At 52.9% G+C, this 14712-nt stretch overlaps 6 protein-coding genes across 6 annotated transcripts in view; 3 read left to right on the plus strand and 3 right to left on the minus strand.

Moving 5' to 3' along the window:
* Positions 1 to 577, minus strand: part of THITE_124045 (uncharacterized protein) — a gene marked incomplete at both ends in the record, with an annotated part of 4111 nt that extends 3534 nt beyond the window's left edge. Inside the window, 2 exons of the mRNA XM_003651087.1 lie at positions 1 to 291; positions 436 to 577. The exon at positions 1 to 291 is cut by the window's left edge and continues 1107 nt beyond it. Of these exons, the coding sequence (XP_003651135.1) occupies positions 1 to 291; positions 436 to 577 (433 nt within the window). The remainder of the gene's footprint in view (positions 292 to 435) is intronic.
* A 753-nt stretch (positions 578 to 1330) lies between these two features.
* THITE_2111153 (uncharacterized protein) lies at positions 1331 to 2136 on the plus strand. Its single transcript, XM_003651088.1, has one exon. The coding sequence runs from the start codon at positions 1645 to 1647 to the stop codon at positions 2125 to 2127; it is 483 nt and encodes a 160-aa protein (XP_003651136.1). The 5' UTR covers positions 1331 to 1644; the 3' UTR covers positions 2128 to 2136.
* Positions 2137 to 2417: 281 nt separating this feature from the next.
* Positions 2418 to 3145, plus strand: THITE_2111155 (uncharacterized protein). Its single transcript, XM_003651089.1, has one exon. It carries the CDS (start codon positions 2548 to 2550, stop codon positions 3016 to 3018), a length of 471 nt encoding a protein of 156 aa, XP_003651137.1. The 5' UTR covers positions 2418 to 2547; the 3' UTR covers positions 3019 to 3145.
* Positions 3146 to 3151: 6 nt separating this feature from the next.
* THITE_2094668 (uncharacterized protein) lies at positions 3152 to 6957 on the minus strand (the record flags this gene model as incomplete). Its single annotated transcript, XM_003651090.1, has 8 exons — positions 3152 to 3318; positions 3391 to 3582; positions 3700 to 3938; positions 4922 to 4977; positions 5035 to 5078; positions 5151 to 6296; positions 6389 to 6420; positions 6486 to 6957. The coding sequence occupies 8 exons, from the start codon at positions 6955 to 6957 to the stop codon at positions 3286 to 3288; spliced, it is 2214 nt and encodes a 737-aa protein (XP_003651138.1). The 3' UTR covers positions 3152 to 3285.
* A 1219-nt stretch (positions 6958 to 8176) lies between these two features.
* THITE_2086297 (uncharacterized protein) lies at positions 8177 to 9817 on the plus strand (the record flags this gene model as incomplete). The annotated part of the gene is made up of 3 exons (XM_003651091.1): positions 8177 to 8439; positions 8521 to 9049; positions 9125 to 9817. The coding sequence occupies 3 exons, from the start codon at positions 8177 to 8179 to the stop codon at positions 9815 to 9817; spliced, it is 1485 nt and encodes a 494-aa protein (XP_003651139.1).
* Positions 9818 to 9980: 163 nt separating this feature from the next.
* THITE_2111157 (uncharacterized protein) lies at positions 9981 to 11222 on the minus strand. The gene has a single exon (XM_003651092.1). It carries the CDS (start codon positions 11060 to 11062, stop codon positions 10082 to 10084), a length of 981 nt encoding a protein of 326 aa, XP_003651140.1. The 5' UTR covers positions 11063 to 11222; the 3' UTR covers positions 9981 to 10081.
* Between the last annotated feature and the right edge of the window lie 3490 nt (positions 11223 to 14712).

Below are 14712 nucleotides of genomic sequence, written 5' to 3' on the forward strand. Positions count from 1 at the left end.
GGCGGTCGATGGGCAGGTAGCCCTCGTTGGAGATGAGCGTGATGGCGCCCTGGTAGCCACCGTTGCGCAGGCCTTCGATGACGCCGAGCGCGCCGGAGCCGCCACCCACGACAAGCACCTTGTCACCGCCCGTCGCTGTGCACTTGAAGTTGGGCTTGCGGTGGCCCCGCTTGATCGTTTCCGCATCGCCCGTGATATAGACGGCGCCGTCGCGCTCGGTCGCCTTGAAAATGGGGAGTTCGTCGAGGGCTGGAGCATCTTCGACGTCGCCGGTCTTGGCATTGAAGCATGCTACAGTTGTCCGCAATGGTCAGCGGAGCGGAGAGGGGAAGGAAGCACCAGGACAAGCAGGATTCTTACCTCCGTGCCAGGGGCAGGTTATCTTGCCGTTCGTCCCCAGGACGCCCTTGACCAGAGGCGCGCCGTAGTGGGTGCACCGGGGGCCGATCGCCTGGACTGTTCCGGCGGCATTGAGCAGCAAGACCTTGGCATCAAGACCTTCCACCTCGACCTCCTGCTTCTCGCCGGGCTGCAGCGCGAGCGAGGTGACCCCTTTGAGCCTGTATTCCTGTGCCATCCTGCGAGCTATCACCGAGAATAAGCGCCGCTGCGTTGCTGGACTCGTCGAGACAAACGGACGTCGGGTTGGGAGAGCCAAACAGATCCTGCGAAGAGGAGCCAAAGCGGCTGTCATCAAGTCGTCGATTCTCGTCTATGTAAAAAGGAGGGGAACCAGCTCAACATGGGACAAGGTCCGAAACCACCGTATGGGGGAACGCTCTGGTCGCGCCATCATGCGTCAACCCATCTTTGGCTGCATGGCAGGAGCAAGGGAGCGCGCAGCAAAATGAGGGGCATCATCCGTAATCAGTGTTGTTTGAGTGGCTCGGACCCCGCTTCCCTTCCCCCACTCGCTTCCAAACGAACACCATGGAGGGCACTTGCTGTCGTCATAGCGGGGCAGATTAGTGAGGTGGGCTCTGTAACTTGCGTACGGAAGTTCTTTGCATGTACCTGCCCGTACATACTGTATGTGCACTGTCTTACTTCGTAGTTGATCACCGTCAGCACGCAATCTTTTAAAACAGCAATCAATTGATCCTCCAGCAGCTGTTTGGTGTTTCACGCCGTGGATTCGTTCAAGGCGTCTGTCGACCTCTCAGGTACTGCGCTGCAACGGGGTGTCTTAACAGCCGGGTATAAGTGGGTTGATCTAGCGAGCCGGAAGAACAAAACAAAAAGAACAGGGAAAGGGGGGATTCAACTCGGTGGAGCAGGAGCCCAGCCTCCAGGTGCTTTGGGCGTCCCCATATTCCGCATTGCGTGGCATGGCATATCCCTTGGTCCTCAAGTCCAGAAGTTCCGGCCTTCAGAGAACCGCAACTCGCGTTCAAGAAACCACGTGCCATGGAGCTTCTTTCCGGGGTGGAGCGGGCACCTTCCACCTCCCCTGAGCACAGACTTCCTCCCGGTTGCTGCTGCCGGCAATCGAAACGCGGGGAAAGGCCGTGGACACGGCCCCACACGCCGTGGTTGACCCGCCCCCAGCCAGAGAAGGCACCTCCAAGTACGATAGTCCTTCGCTCGTCGCCACGCCGATGACGCTTGCGGAAGGCCGGAGGAAACCGACGGAACCGCAGAACAATGAGCAGCCTGACGTCGTCAGATGAGCGGCCTGCTGGCCATGGAGCAACTGCTCCCTCGCGTCCAGCGGACCAGGTGTCAATGTCAAACACCGCCGGGGAGACCCAGCTCGAAGGCGACCCCAAGTCCAACGAGGGCGTCAACCTTGACGACTTGATTGAAGAACACATCCTCCCCAAGCTGGACCCTGACTTCCTGGAGTACTTTGCCAGCGTCCAGGCTCGACAACGGGCGCAGGGACAACTAGCTCCCACAAACTCGATCGAGCGCGTGCGCGCGCACCCAGAGCTCTACCGCGCCCCCTGTGCTCTCGACACATCGGGCTACCCGAGGGTTACCGACCACGTCTGTCCGTCGCGGGACAATGTCGACATCCCGGTGCGGGTTTATCACCCGGATCCCGCGACGCACGGGTCCGGGCCTTACCCGGTCCATCTGAACTTCCACGGCAAGTCGTCCCGATCGTTCTGGTCGTTGGGTTGAGCCTCGGGCTGACTGACTCGGTTCTGCAGGTGGTGGGTTTGTTCTCGGCGATTTGACCACCGAGGGTGCCCTTTGCCTCAGCATGCGCGAGGCTGGGGTGGTGGTCGTTGATGTCGACTATCGTCTCTGTCCAGGTACTTCACGCCAAACCCTTTCGGACTTGCTGCATGTACATACCTTGGGAGCCTGCTGACTGTTGAAAGAATCAACATGGGGTACAGCCTTCCAGGATGCGTGGGATGCATTGAATTGGGTAAGAAACACCCCCGCACATGTGTAGTGGCAGTCTGGACGGTGCTAAGCTCGTTTCGCATTCCATAACAGGTCCGAGACTCGGCCGGGTTGCTCAACGTGAATCCTTCCTCCATCTCCATAGGTGGCGTCTCGGCGGGAGCGCACATCTCGTTGGTCCTGCAACACATGGCACGCGACGCCGGCATCCCCTTGAAGCTGTGCATGGCGTCTGTAACGCCGTCCAGTGACGTGCTGACTTACAAGTACTACACCGATTCCCCGTTTCCGTCCTTCCACGAGTTCTACCGGGGACCAGTGCTGCCTTGGGAGCGCATCAAGTTCTTCGGCCGTACGTGCATCCCGCCGGAGAAGCTTCCCGAATTGCGCGAGATGTGGCCCGAATGGTGGTTCGCACCCCTTCGCGCGCCCAACTGGAGCAACCTCTGCGATACGTTCATCCGGACCGCCGAGGCAGATCCCTTGCGAGACGAAGGAGAAGCCTACGGAATGAAGCTCGCCGACGGGGGGAACAAGGTGACGATCAAGAGATACCTTGGCTGCCCACACACTTTTATGTACATTAATGCCATGAAGCGGAAGCACGAGTACGACCAGGACTCGATTGCCGCTTTGAGGGCTGCGCATGCCCTTGGTTGACCGGGGAGACACGACAGGATGAGGCGGCAATCATTTTTCGACAGTCATTCTTCGTACGGTGTGAGCGTGGCGTCTGCTGATACTGAATCAATACAATTGCGTAGAACTCAGATACAAGTCCATATCCCTCTCAAAGCCATTTAGACGTTTGTTTCTGCTCCGGTGGTTTCCTTCCAACCCGCTCCTCGAGTCCATGTGCCCCGTCGTCCACCTTGGGCAAGATCCGAATTCCTTCCGTGGTCTCCGGAGACCACAAGAAACACTGGCTCAAGAAGTAGGGTACTTCTCTCCTTGATCCCACTGGCCAGTTGTTAGCTAGTTTTGCCACACATGCAACAGGTGAGAACCCTCGGGCTCATGGGACCAACATACATGTTCAACGATGCAACCGGCTTCCCACCGGAACCGGTCGACCACCTCTCCAATACCCCCAGCCCTGTAGTTGACCCAGGACATGTTCCCCTGGATGGTGGAACGGAGGTAGGTGATGGGCGTGCTTTGCCAGATAGGGCTCAGGATGCTCCAAGCCGACTCAGATCCGTTCCGAGCTGCTGGGTTGTGGTTCTTTGGCCGAAGCACATGTCAGACAGTCATGCACGTTGTTCAGGATCCGGTGTTGGGGGACCGGGGGCATGGTGGGGGGGGGGGGGGGGGGGGGAAAGGGGGAAGCGGTGCTCATACGATGTAATCGGCCGCAATGTACTCGAACGCCTTGGTGATGTTCTTGGACTTGCCAACAAAGGCCTCTACAAAGTCCGCAAAACGGGCGTCCGTTACGTTCTGCGTGGGAGGCGGATTCATCCTCACACACGGCGGCGGGGCTTTCAACTGGCGTTCGAGCAGGAGGCTGCTCGCGATCTCGATCACAGCCGCCTTGCCCATTGGCACCGCGAACGCCGGGAGCGGCGCGGCGAGCACCGCTAGGAGGCAGCCAGAGAGACGCATTGTAGGAAGGGTACCTGTTGCGGACTCAGAGCACGCAAACCGAAGTGGCGAGGGAGCATGCTGTGTTTGTGTAGAAGCTGCATGGGCTCGGGCTGGACAATGTGGGCATTATATATCCTTCGCGCACAGGCGGGGATGCGTGTGCTTGGCCAATTTCGAAAGGTATCATCCGGTGGCATTTTCCCGTTCCCGGTTCTATATTGGGGCGGCTTTTCGTCTAAAACCGACTCCAAGGTCTGGGACTGATAATCCTTGATCATACCCGCGCTGCTAAACGATGGCTACGAACCTGGGTCTCCATTTGTAGGCTTTGCCGCATGTCCTTGAACGGCACTTGCCATTCGGAATCCTGTTTCCCATTCGAACAGGAGGGCGTTGATCTGGGAACGCATGTTTATATTTGCGGAAACATGCCATACCTGCGGGAACCATAAGCAGCTGCTCAATGGTGATCTGCCTATCCGTGCGAGGATCAATTTCCCACCCGCATGGTTATTATATCCACGACATTGCCCGAGTTCAAATCCGTGACCACCTGGAACCACGGACATATCGGAAACATGGTTGTGGTTTCTGCACCTTCTGTTTTACATAACCTGTGAAGTTTGAGACCTCTCTACCCTTGGGTTGTTATAGCTGTCCTAAAAAGCGGTGTATTTCGCCCGCCACAACTCTTCGTTGTCCCTGACCAGCGGTGTATTAATCCGCACAGCGTGAGCCGAAACTCCTTGGCGATACAGACGGCTGTGGAGAGTGAAGGGAAGGGTTGCTAAGTCCAGTCGCCTAGACTAATCCGCAACTTCGAATTATCGGTCTCCAAACCGGGGCTGAAATCCGGCGTTCCTCCTTGGGTGACTGGCGCTTGAGGTGCTCCTGAAACATCCGATATATCAAAGGTATCACCTTGAACGAGATGGTAAGTTACTGAAACAGTTAAAGTCATACGGATTGCACTTACAGCTCAAGCCCAGACTCCCCAAACCATGTTCCTCACCCAGCAAGCCATCATGCCCACTGATGGATACGTCAGTGTCGTGTGCAACAAGTAAAGTGGTTGGGGTCAGATCTTACAGTTCAACTTGCAGACACTCAAACTCCATACCCTGCTCGACATGCTGGACGACATCAACGTCTTGCTTGTCTAGTCTCCTTCGGCTCTCTCCTGCCCGAGCGATCACACGGCTCACTGTCTGTGCGGCCTTTTTGGCTTCGGAGGATTTGGGGCTGGCTCGCATCCAGATAGCCCTCGTCCTCGCTAGCATGTTCAGAATCTCTTCCTCTCGCTGCAGCGTCTGGTTGCGTAAGACCATCGAACAAAGGACCATTGTGGCAGTTAGAAAGGTGTGGTTCATGATAGACGACACCCGCCAACGCATCATGTACAGTTGCCCTCCTGGGCGCGTTTCTTCGTCGAGAACTTCCTGGATCTGCTGTGCGCCCAGGGCTGCGTCTAGGCAAGCCGTTCGGGAATACGCGAAGACGTCCCCGTCGGCGGAAGTTGACTTCAAGTGGAGGAAGCGGCGGTGAAGCATGATTTTCCCCATGTAGAAGAGGTGGCGGATAAACAGACGGGACATGATGACCTCGGGGGGGTCGGTCATGCTGAGCGCCATTGGTTTCGGCTGCAGGGGGGCAGGGACGCTGGCGGCGGCGTCTTGGAGAACGGCATCGACCCGCATGACTTGTGCGTAACTGCACGGCTGGACGGCAGACGTGACATCGAAAACGGCGCCCAGCGCAACGAACAGTCTCCTCCGAGCGATGATTCCGAGCGCAGGAGTGAGCTCGCTTTCCGCTCGAGGCGGGGGCAGCTCGGCCGTGCTCTCGTCGAGATCGCTGTCGTGGAGGTTCCGCGGCTCTTTCGTGTCATACTTCCAGTCTGAAATCATGCGCGGCATGCCCATCTGGGCCGAGACCAGGATGTCACCTTGGAGAACGGTTGCCCACAGTCGGCGTCTCATTTCGCCCTGAAACGCAGAGATGCCAGGGAAATGGCTAGGATCGCGGTGGTAGCCCATACGCATGGCCAGATTCACTTCCAGCGCGAACAGCAACCAGATATCCTGGTCGGCGTCACCCCGGAGGTTCAGTTCGATGTAGAGGTAGTGCACAATCGTTTCCAGCACGTGAGGTCCGCCCTTGGTGTATTCGCCCAAGACGAGACATTGGACCGTTTTCTCTCGGTAAAGGTCGACTTGCAGAGCGCGGTGCTCCGGGTCACCGTGCGTAGTGTCGGATGCGTCTGACGCGAGCAGGGCAAGACACATCATGCTGAAGAGGAGTCCTAGCCAGGCAATGGACACACTGGAGGGATTGATCCAGAACGCATCATACTGCGAGGTAATGATCCGTCAGCGACTACTTTGCAATTCGAAAAAAAAAAAAAAAAAATGCATGAACACTTCGACAGCTCGTTTGTACTCACCTCCCGGAGAAAGCTGGGGCCGTGGATGATGGCTGTGCAAATAACCAGTTATGTCAGTTTTAAGCCAGCCCTCTTCATCTCACTGGGGCGCACTAACCGTGAACCAAGTCTAAGCGGTTGAAGTAGCGAGATACATAGCGGTTGACCGCACTCTTGGGCGGCAACGCGGCTAGAATCTCCGCTCGCGATGCTGGCAGCGAGCATCCATATAGGAGCAGCGAATGGAGCGGCCCGGGTCTTGGAAGTTGATTCGGGTTGTCCCTGTCGGCCGCCTCTCCGTCGTCCTGTGCGAGGCGAAGCAGGCGAAGCTGTTCTTCTCGGTCAAAATGGTCCTTGAGCTCGGCAATTCCTTCGAGAATAGCAGCCCAGTGATCGCCGCCGACATAGCGCAACTCTGAAGAGCTCTGTTGCATGCTGCCGCATTCCGAGCGTGCATCCCCGGCGGTATCCGCCTGCGTTGTTGACCCTCCTGTCGTAGAAACAGCGATTGTCTCACCGTCCATCGGAGACACATTCGGGCTATGGGGGAGGGCGGGACCGTGGCCCCGTTCCAGGGTGAGGCCGGGCATGGTGCTTGCCACAGCGTTGGGGATGAGAGATAAGACAAGGCGCTCGAGCTGGACAATGCGTTCGTGCATGGCAGCGGGCCTTGGTAAGGAAGAGGTGGCTGCATTCCTCTCGACATATGTGCATGCTAGTCCTCGTGATGAGCAGCTCGAGCATGGTTGCTGACGGTCGCACCGCAACCTGGGAAGAAGCGAACGGTGAGCTGTAGGCCGTTTACGGTTCGGTGCATTTAACATTACTTACTTGCGACGTCGACAGAGATTGCAAGACAGCTGTGGTTTGTCCCGACGGCGACTCGCGCTGGGGGTATTCTGGCGAACCTGCGGGCTCTTGGAGAAACTGCTTGGAGCCACTTCGGTTGACGCTACGGAGAGAGATGGCTGCTGGATCAGCGCCGACCCGGATGGCCGAAGCCCGTCTGTCCCGGCCAGTGGGCTGTCTCGCGGCTCGCTCAGCGGCGACATGAGATCAGACCTTTCGAGTTGCTCAGTAAGACGACGTGAGCGGGAGATGGTCCGCGGGGTCTCGGAGGTCCTGAAGTGTCCAATGGAACTAGTGTGAGGATCGGCGGACATGCCGTGGAGGACGAAAAAGGGATGCAAATCCACAAAAGCGTTGGCGGACATAACAATCCGATCCTCCGTCGCCCCGCTCCGCGCCGCTCCGCGACCACCGAGCCGTGCCAAGAGCCGAGAGCGCGCCTCTCCGTTGAAGATGTCGAGTGTCCAGGGTGGGCATGGATTCGAAGCTTCGTGGACAGCTCAGGTCCCTTGCAGTTTTTTTCTGGAAGCATAGTATACTCACAAAGCGTCCCGGCCGTTGCTGCATGTTCTCGGAAGAACAAAATGGAGCTTTACACCCTGGACGCCCCCGACAGTGGAGGGTACTGTATGCGCGTTCAATTGGCGTCTAAAGCTTTGATTCACAACTGACGATCCGAGAGCCGAGTGATCCTCCGGCTCCAGTCTCCCTTCCCGGCCGCGGAGGCAGGAACCCCGGGGGCATCGTATTCTGCTCGACTCTATGATAAATACCAGACTCTTCAGCCCATCCACCGTTTGGTCTTGCCAAACAGAAGCACGTATGGTCCTCATTCCGGTCCCCTTGAGCCAACGCAAATCTTCAACATCGGTGTTTCACTTCTTGTCTCCCACTTGCTGCCCACTACAGCATCCCATTCCGTCTCTACTCCGTCTCGGACGTCGGCCGACAGACTTTGTTATGGCCCTTCCAAGCCCAGAAGTGGCAGCGGCGGCGTCGAGAAAGGACACTACCCCGGGAGACCATGGCGGCTTCCAGACGTCGCAGGATAGCGTTGACGGTGCACTCGAGCCTCGCTCCGGAAACGAGAGCCCGGATGAGACAAAAGCGGACAGCGTCCTCGTCGATTGGGACGGACCTGACGATGCCGCCAACCCAGTCAACTGGCCGGATCTCAAGCGGTGGGCTCACATCATCATGATATCCATACTCGGGCTCATTACGTGAGTGTCCATGAGATCCCTCATCTTCGCCGTACGCAGTCGTGGAGGGGCGGCGCGCTAATGTGTGGCTACCTGACGCAGAAACCTTGCGCCGACTATCTGTGCACCAGGTATCAGGGGCATAGTCGCCGATCTCGACATCACCTCCGAGACAGTCAGCACACTTGCGGTCACCTTCTACGTCCTCGGCATCGCGCTCGGCCCCATGGTCCTATCTCCGCTGAGCGAAGTCTATGGCCGCTTGCCGATCTACCACGCTGCCAACCTCGTGTTCGTGGTTTTCGTCATTGGCAACGCCCTGAGCACCAACGTTGCCCAGTTCATCGTCTTTCGCTTTATATCGGGGTGCGCCGGCGGCGTCCCGATGGCTCTCGGTGGCGCCTCTATCGCCGATCTAACCCAGCTATCCAACAGAGGGCTGGCCATTACCTTGTTCAGCTTGGGTCCGCTCACTGGGCCGGTGCTTGGTCCGCTGATCGGAGGCTTCATCGCCGCCACGAAGGGGTGGCGCTGGGCTTTCTGGGTGTTGGCGATTGTGGGCGGTGCTGCCGCCGTTCTGTCCCTCGCTGTATTGCGCGAGACACACCCGCGGACGCTGCTGGAGCGCAGGGTTGCCCGTCTCCGAGTTGAAACCAACAACCCACGTCTGCGGTCTCAGCTTGCTCTGCGTCTTCCTCTATACTAGGTTCTCGGCAGAGCCTTGACTCGCCCGACTCTGCTCCTCGTTCGCTCGCCCGTTGTGTTGATCCTGTCGCTCTACGTGGGCCTCGTCTTCGGCATCATGTACCTTCTGTTCACAACCTTCACCGACGTGTTTGAAGGACAATACGGCTTCACGACCTCGACAAGCGGCCTGGTGTACCTTGGCTTGGGCAGCTCCATGGTCGTCTCGGTGCCGATCTTCAACCAGCTGAATAAGCGTATGATTGCGCGGGCTACCGCTCAAGGCCTGCCTGCGCCAAGTCCTGAGTCGCGTTTGTTGCCCATGATCTGGTTCAGCCCTTCAGTGACCGCGGGTCTCCTCCTCTACGGCTGGACGGTCGATTACAGGGTGCATTGGTTTGTCCCGATTATCGGCACCGCCCTCTGCGGTTACGGGGCCTTCTTCGTCCTGATGCCCGCCCAGCTTTATATTGTGAATATGTTCGGCTCGGAGGGTGCGGCGTCTGCACTGGGTGCGAACCTGCTCTTGCGGTACATCTCGGGCACGTTTTTGCCACTTGCCGGGCCGAAAATGTACCAGACGCTGGGATACGGCTGGGGCAACTCACTGCTGGGCCTTCTTTCTCTCGTCTTGCCGTTTCCCGTCCTCTTCTACAAGTACGGAGGAGTGCTCCGCTCCAAGGCTCCTCTTAGCTTCCGGGCTGGCGCCGTCTGATTCTCAAGGGCTCAACTGCGACGTCGATCCTTCGAAGGCATTCGGGGGTTGGAAAATGAGGATGGAGACAAATTCGCAGTAATGTGACAGCAATAAACCAAGGGTGGCTGTAACTCACCGCTCTTCTTGACGGCTGTCAAGGTGAAGACAAACGGAGCAATTGGTGGAAAGGGGGCTATGAATATCTTGGCCATGCCACTATTAGCAGCTACATTAATTGATCACTACCTCTTGCACTCAAAATAGAGAAAGCCTCCCTGCCAGTTAAGACCCAGATGTGGAAGCCACAGCCCTCTCCAAGACTCTCATGGTGTACTCCCACACCCTCTCAGGCCAGCCACGCTGTTTGTAGTCCTCGAACACCTGCATGTCTCCCGGGGCGATCTCGTCGCTTTTCTGGTTAATCTGGTGCAACTTTCCTTTCTCAAACACGGTGGATGTCAGGTGCCATGCCTGCCGCTCGCCGCTCTCTTCGGGCGGCATACCGAACAGCCACATCAGCGCCGTCACCCCTTTGCTGACGAAGAAGACGACGAGTTTCCGCAGCAGGCTGCTCCCCGGCGGCGCCTCCAGCCGGGCGAAAATGTCGGTCCGTACCAGCCCGGGGTAGGCATGCAGGAAAACGATGTCTTTATGTTGCTGCGATAAATACTCGAAAGCAAGGCTCGTCATCGTTGTGGTGTGGGTCATGGCGGCCCGTGTCGCATAGTTCTTCTTGTCCTCCAGGCCGAGGTCATCCTCGACCATTTTCCTTTCGCGACCGGCGGCAAGAACGCTGAGCACGCGGGGGCTTGGAGCTTTGCGTAGGAGGGGCACGAGCTTCTGGATGAAACGGATGCGAGTGTAGTAAGAGAGGGCGAAGCAGATATCGAGGCCCTCCTTTGTGTACTGCGGCCCGTTGAGCGGGATGAGCCCGGCGCTCATGTATAGGTAGTCCACCTTGGTCTCGGCCGCGGCGATCCGGTCGCAGGCGCTGTCCACGCCTGCCACCAGGGACACATCGACCTGCAAGAAGATGATTTTCGCCTTGGGGCTGAGATGCTCGAGCTTTGCACGGTTGACTGAGAACTTCGCTTCAGACCGGCCGAGTACGTAGATGGTCGGGTCATCGAAAAGCGTCACCGTCGTCTCGAGCGTGTGGAGTCCAATGCCGCTGGTGGCGCCAACGAAAATTGCGACGACGCCGCTGCGCCGCTCGGCCTTGAGAGCAGCATTTGCAGCGCGAATTGTCGACAACCTTGTCATAGCGAGAGGTGCGTTCAAGAGGATAGTGATTGTGTCTCGGCATTGCAGAGATCACCTGGGTTCGCCTGAAGAGCTTGTGACGATGAATATACTGCGGAGTTTACGGAGTTACCGCACTTCACGGAGTCACCCTTCTCCCCGAACCGGTCTCTCGGTTAAGCACGGAGCCCGGTTAATCGCGAGGCTGTGGACATTGTGGTTCTCAAACACTAGGTTAAAGTGGGTCCAAATGGCTGTACCGCACACCCAATTTGACAGCAGTATACAACACACTGCCATCAGTACCATCAATATTAAAGCCGTAGATACTGCAAAAAACGGCCTAAATCGCCATTTTCTAGTGTTTTCGTATACTTGTTGAAGCTCTATAGTGTATTCTAGCTTAGTTAGTAGCCATTCAATTGAATCAGGGGTATAGCGTACTAGCAATTACCCTTGAATCCTAGCCACCGACTTATTCCTAGCCTTTCTAGGCATCTCGTAGGCTTACCGCCATCTCCTAGGCTTCCTAAAGCTATAGATATATTGCTAGAGCTACCAACGAAGGCGCCACTATATAGTTCCTTAGTATTGTGCCCTCGATACCTCTTAGCTAGCCTAGCGTTGCTAAGCCTATTACGTAACCTCCTACCTCTATTCTCAGGCGCCCTAGCGATCCACTATATATAATCTATCGTTTTCGCCCTCTTTATAGCCTAGTACAGTTCTCGATAGCGCCTTCGAAGTATAGTTATACGCCTACGTAAGGAAGTAAGGCACTAGATCCTTCTCGCTATAGTGCCCGCCTAGCTCGTAAAGCTCCTAAAGCTCCTGAACCTCCTAAACCCCCTAAAGCCGCTAGGCAGATTAGGATCGTATCGCGCTATACCGCTAAAGCCGTCGCCGCCGCTACCCTAGCTATAGCAACGCCTACTAGTAATAAACGGATTAGGATTGTATTGTACTATACCGTCGAAGTCGCTATCGCTATTGCTACCAAAGCTCCTACCGCCGCCTCTACCGCTAAACCTCTTGCTACTACCCTAGCCGCCGCCCCCGCTAAACCTCCTACGTCTAAACTACTAATCTAACGTTGCTAGATATATAATACGTTGAAGTCTTATAAAATAGGCGTATCTACTACTCGTTTATACCTTTAATTGAAGTTTAGCTCTTATTTAAAGCCCCTAATACATTTAAAATCGTATTTTATATCCTAGGGTCGACTAGATCGTTAAATATAGTGTTCCTAGCTACTATTGTCTAAACTAATCGAGATAGTTGACTTAGAGGAAGGTTCTAATGCTATAGAGTATACCTAAGGCCGTTTATAAAAGGAGGATACTAATATCGATATTATAAAGTACTCCTAAGGTCGTTTATAAAAGGAGGATACTAATATCGATATATTCGCTTTATTACTATTACTAGTATATTCTTGATCGCTAGATATCTAGCTATTACCAACGTAATTGTAGGCTCGAATTAGAGGCTACTCTTACTTATCTACATTAGATACTATACCGCTAGCTTATATTCTATAATTGCCTTACTATCAAAGTAATATACTCCCTAATAGACTCGCCTTACCTAGTACTATTATTATCAATATCGTTTATATCGTTAAGTTCTTTCCTACCCCTTTTTATCAAGGTCTTTGAACGCCGCTACTACTCTTATAAAAGCGGAACTATCGCTATAAGATCGCTATAGAATATATTAAATAGGGCAAGGTCGACAAAGCGAGGATTAGCAATGATTTAAGGCTAAAGATCTAAAATACTATATATAGCTTATACAACAAAGTAGTTAGTAATATTTAATAAAGTAGAATCGAAATAGAACTTATATATATTGCTATCGTAGCTAGTACTATAGCCTACCTTAGTTTAAAAGCTAACTCGAAGGTTTAGTCGAATTCTAGGAGAGTAGATTACCTACTAGTATACCTAATGTTTATTGCTATTGATTAGCTAATAAAGGCATTACTAAGCCAACTAACAAAGGACTATTCTATTAATATCAAGTATAAATTTGAACTTATTGAACTATTATAGACGAGATCCTTAGTAGCTTCTACGCCCTTGCCTTCTATATCTACGCTTATTCGCTAGCTATTTAATTACAACGCTATAGTACTAGCTAATACTAGTCGATCTATATACCCTACTATACTAGCTACGCCTACTAGCTAGAATAGGAGGTTGATGGCAATATATAAGACGCCTATAAATACAATGCTAAACAAGGTATAAAAACGTAATGCCTAGGAGCTAGATAAGGCATATTTCTACCAACTAAGCGAGAAATAGCGTTGTAGCCTAGGTATACGTTGCTACAACTACTATAAAGATATAAATATATAGCTCTAGTTCTATTACTAGGCGAATGGCGATAACGCCTACCTTCCTATTACTATTTAGGAGATAGGCGAGTAGGCAAGCTAGATTGAACGAGGTAAGGCTACTATTGATAGCTCGCTAGACGCCCTAATCAAGAAGTAGTTCGGCTCTATATAGGCCAAAGCTAATTAGAGCGTTAAAGTATATTCTAATAGCAAGGTTATATATAAGCGTATATAAGCTATAGAAATCTACTTCTACCTATAGTTCAACATTATAAGCAATATAAGCAATTAGAATTGAATAGGGCTATCTCTATAGCAGTATAGTACACTATAGCTCTATCTTAAACCTCAACAATAGCCTATAGCAGTCTTAAATATAGCGGCAACGTATAATATAGCTAAGCCAACCTTGCTAATAGTATCTATTCCCTCAAGGGCACTTCCCTCTACTACTAGCACTGTTACCCTATAGGAGACTATTATACCAATATACTCTTCGTCGCTATTACCTAAACTATATAGAAAGGAGCCTTCAAATATTATTAACAACTTTGTTAAAACCTTTGCTCGCTAGTACTATCTACTTAGCTAGAAGGATATAATAGCGGCTCTCTACTAAGTTAGTAGGTCTTTCTATATAGAGGGTAGAAGGGTTTATAATATTTATTAACTCTCTAATATATAGTTTTATAATAACAAGTTCCTATAGTACCTAATTCCTACGTTTTATAATATAGTAAAAGGCTTCTTTAAAGAGGAGGTAAAGCTAGCTAGCTTTGATAATAGCCTAGTTTAAAATGCTTAGCAAAGCGCTTAGCAAGGCGCTTAATAGGATAGTATATTCTTCCTACGTTACTAAGGCACTATAGCTAACGTTTAATAGTATACTAGCTTCTTTAAGTACCTAGTCTATTCATCTGCTATACGATTCTCTCGTCAACGCCTTAGCCTATTATATACCTTCGTATTGCCCGTTAGATCTAGAAAAGGTAGGACTTAGATATATAGAGGAGGTGATAGAACAATAGGCGGAATATAGTTTAGAAATAGCCTCCTTCGTAGAAGAAGAGAAGGAAGAAGATAATGAACTATAACTATATATATATCTATAGGGCATAGTGTTCAACCTACTGTACTAGTGTTTTAGAACTCTTAGAATTGCTTAGAAGACAATGCTATATAATCCACCGCTTCGCCTTCCTCTTAGAACGGTATTATCGCCTTCCTAAAGTGCCTATATATAGCTATAACGTCGTTGGCAACAATAGTATAGGTATTATAAAGGAACTCCTTAAAGTCCTTATCTAAATAGTCCTATATAAGT

The sequence above is a fragment of the Thermothielavioides terrestris genome, chromosome 1, assembly GCF_000226115.1.
Source record: "Thermothielavioides terrestris NRRL 8126 chromosome 1, complete sequence".
Lineage (NCBI taxonomy): Eukaryota > Fungi > Ascomycota > Sordariomycetes > Sordariales > Chaetomiaceae > Thermothielavioides > Thermothielavioides terrestris.

What these genes read in the sequence shown, in the direction of transcription:
- THITE_2111153 (XM_003651088.1), top strand. Translation starts at nt 1,645, where the DNA reads ATGAGCAGCCTGACGTCGTCAGATGAGCGGCCTGCTGGCCATGGAGCA.
- THITE_2111157 (XM_003651092.1), bottom strand. Translation starts at nt 11,062, where the DNA reads ATGACAAGGTTGTCGACAATTCGCGCTGCAAATGCTGCTCTCAAGGCC.
- THITE_2111155 (XM_003651089.1), top strand. Translation starts at nt 2,548, where the DNA reads ATGGCACGCGACGCCGGCATCCCCTTGAAGCTGTGCATGGCGTCTGTA.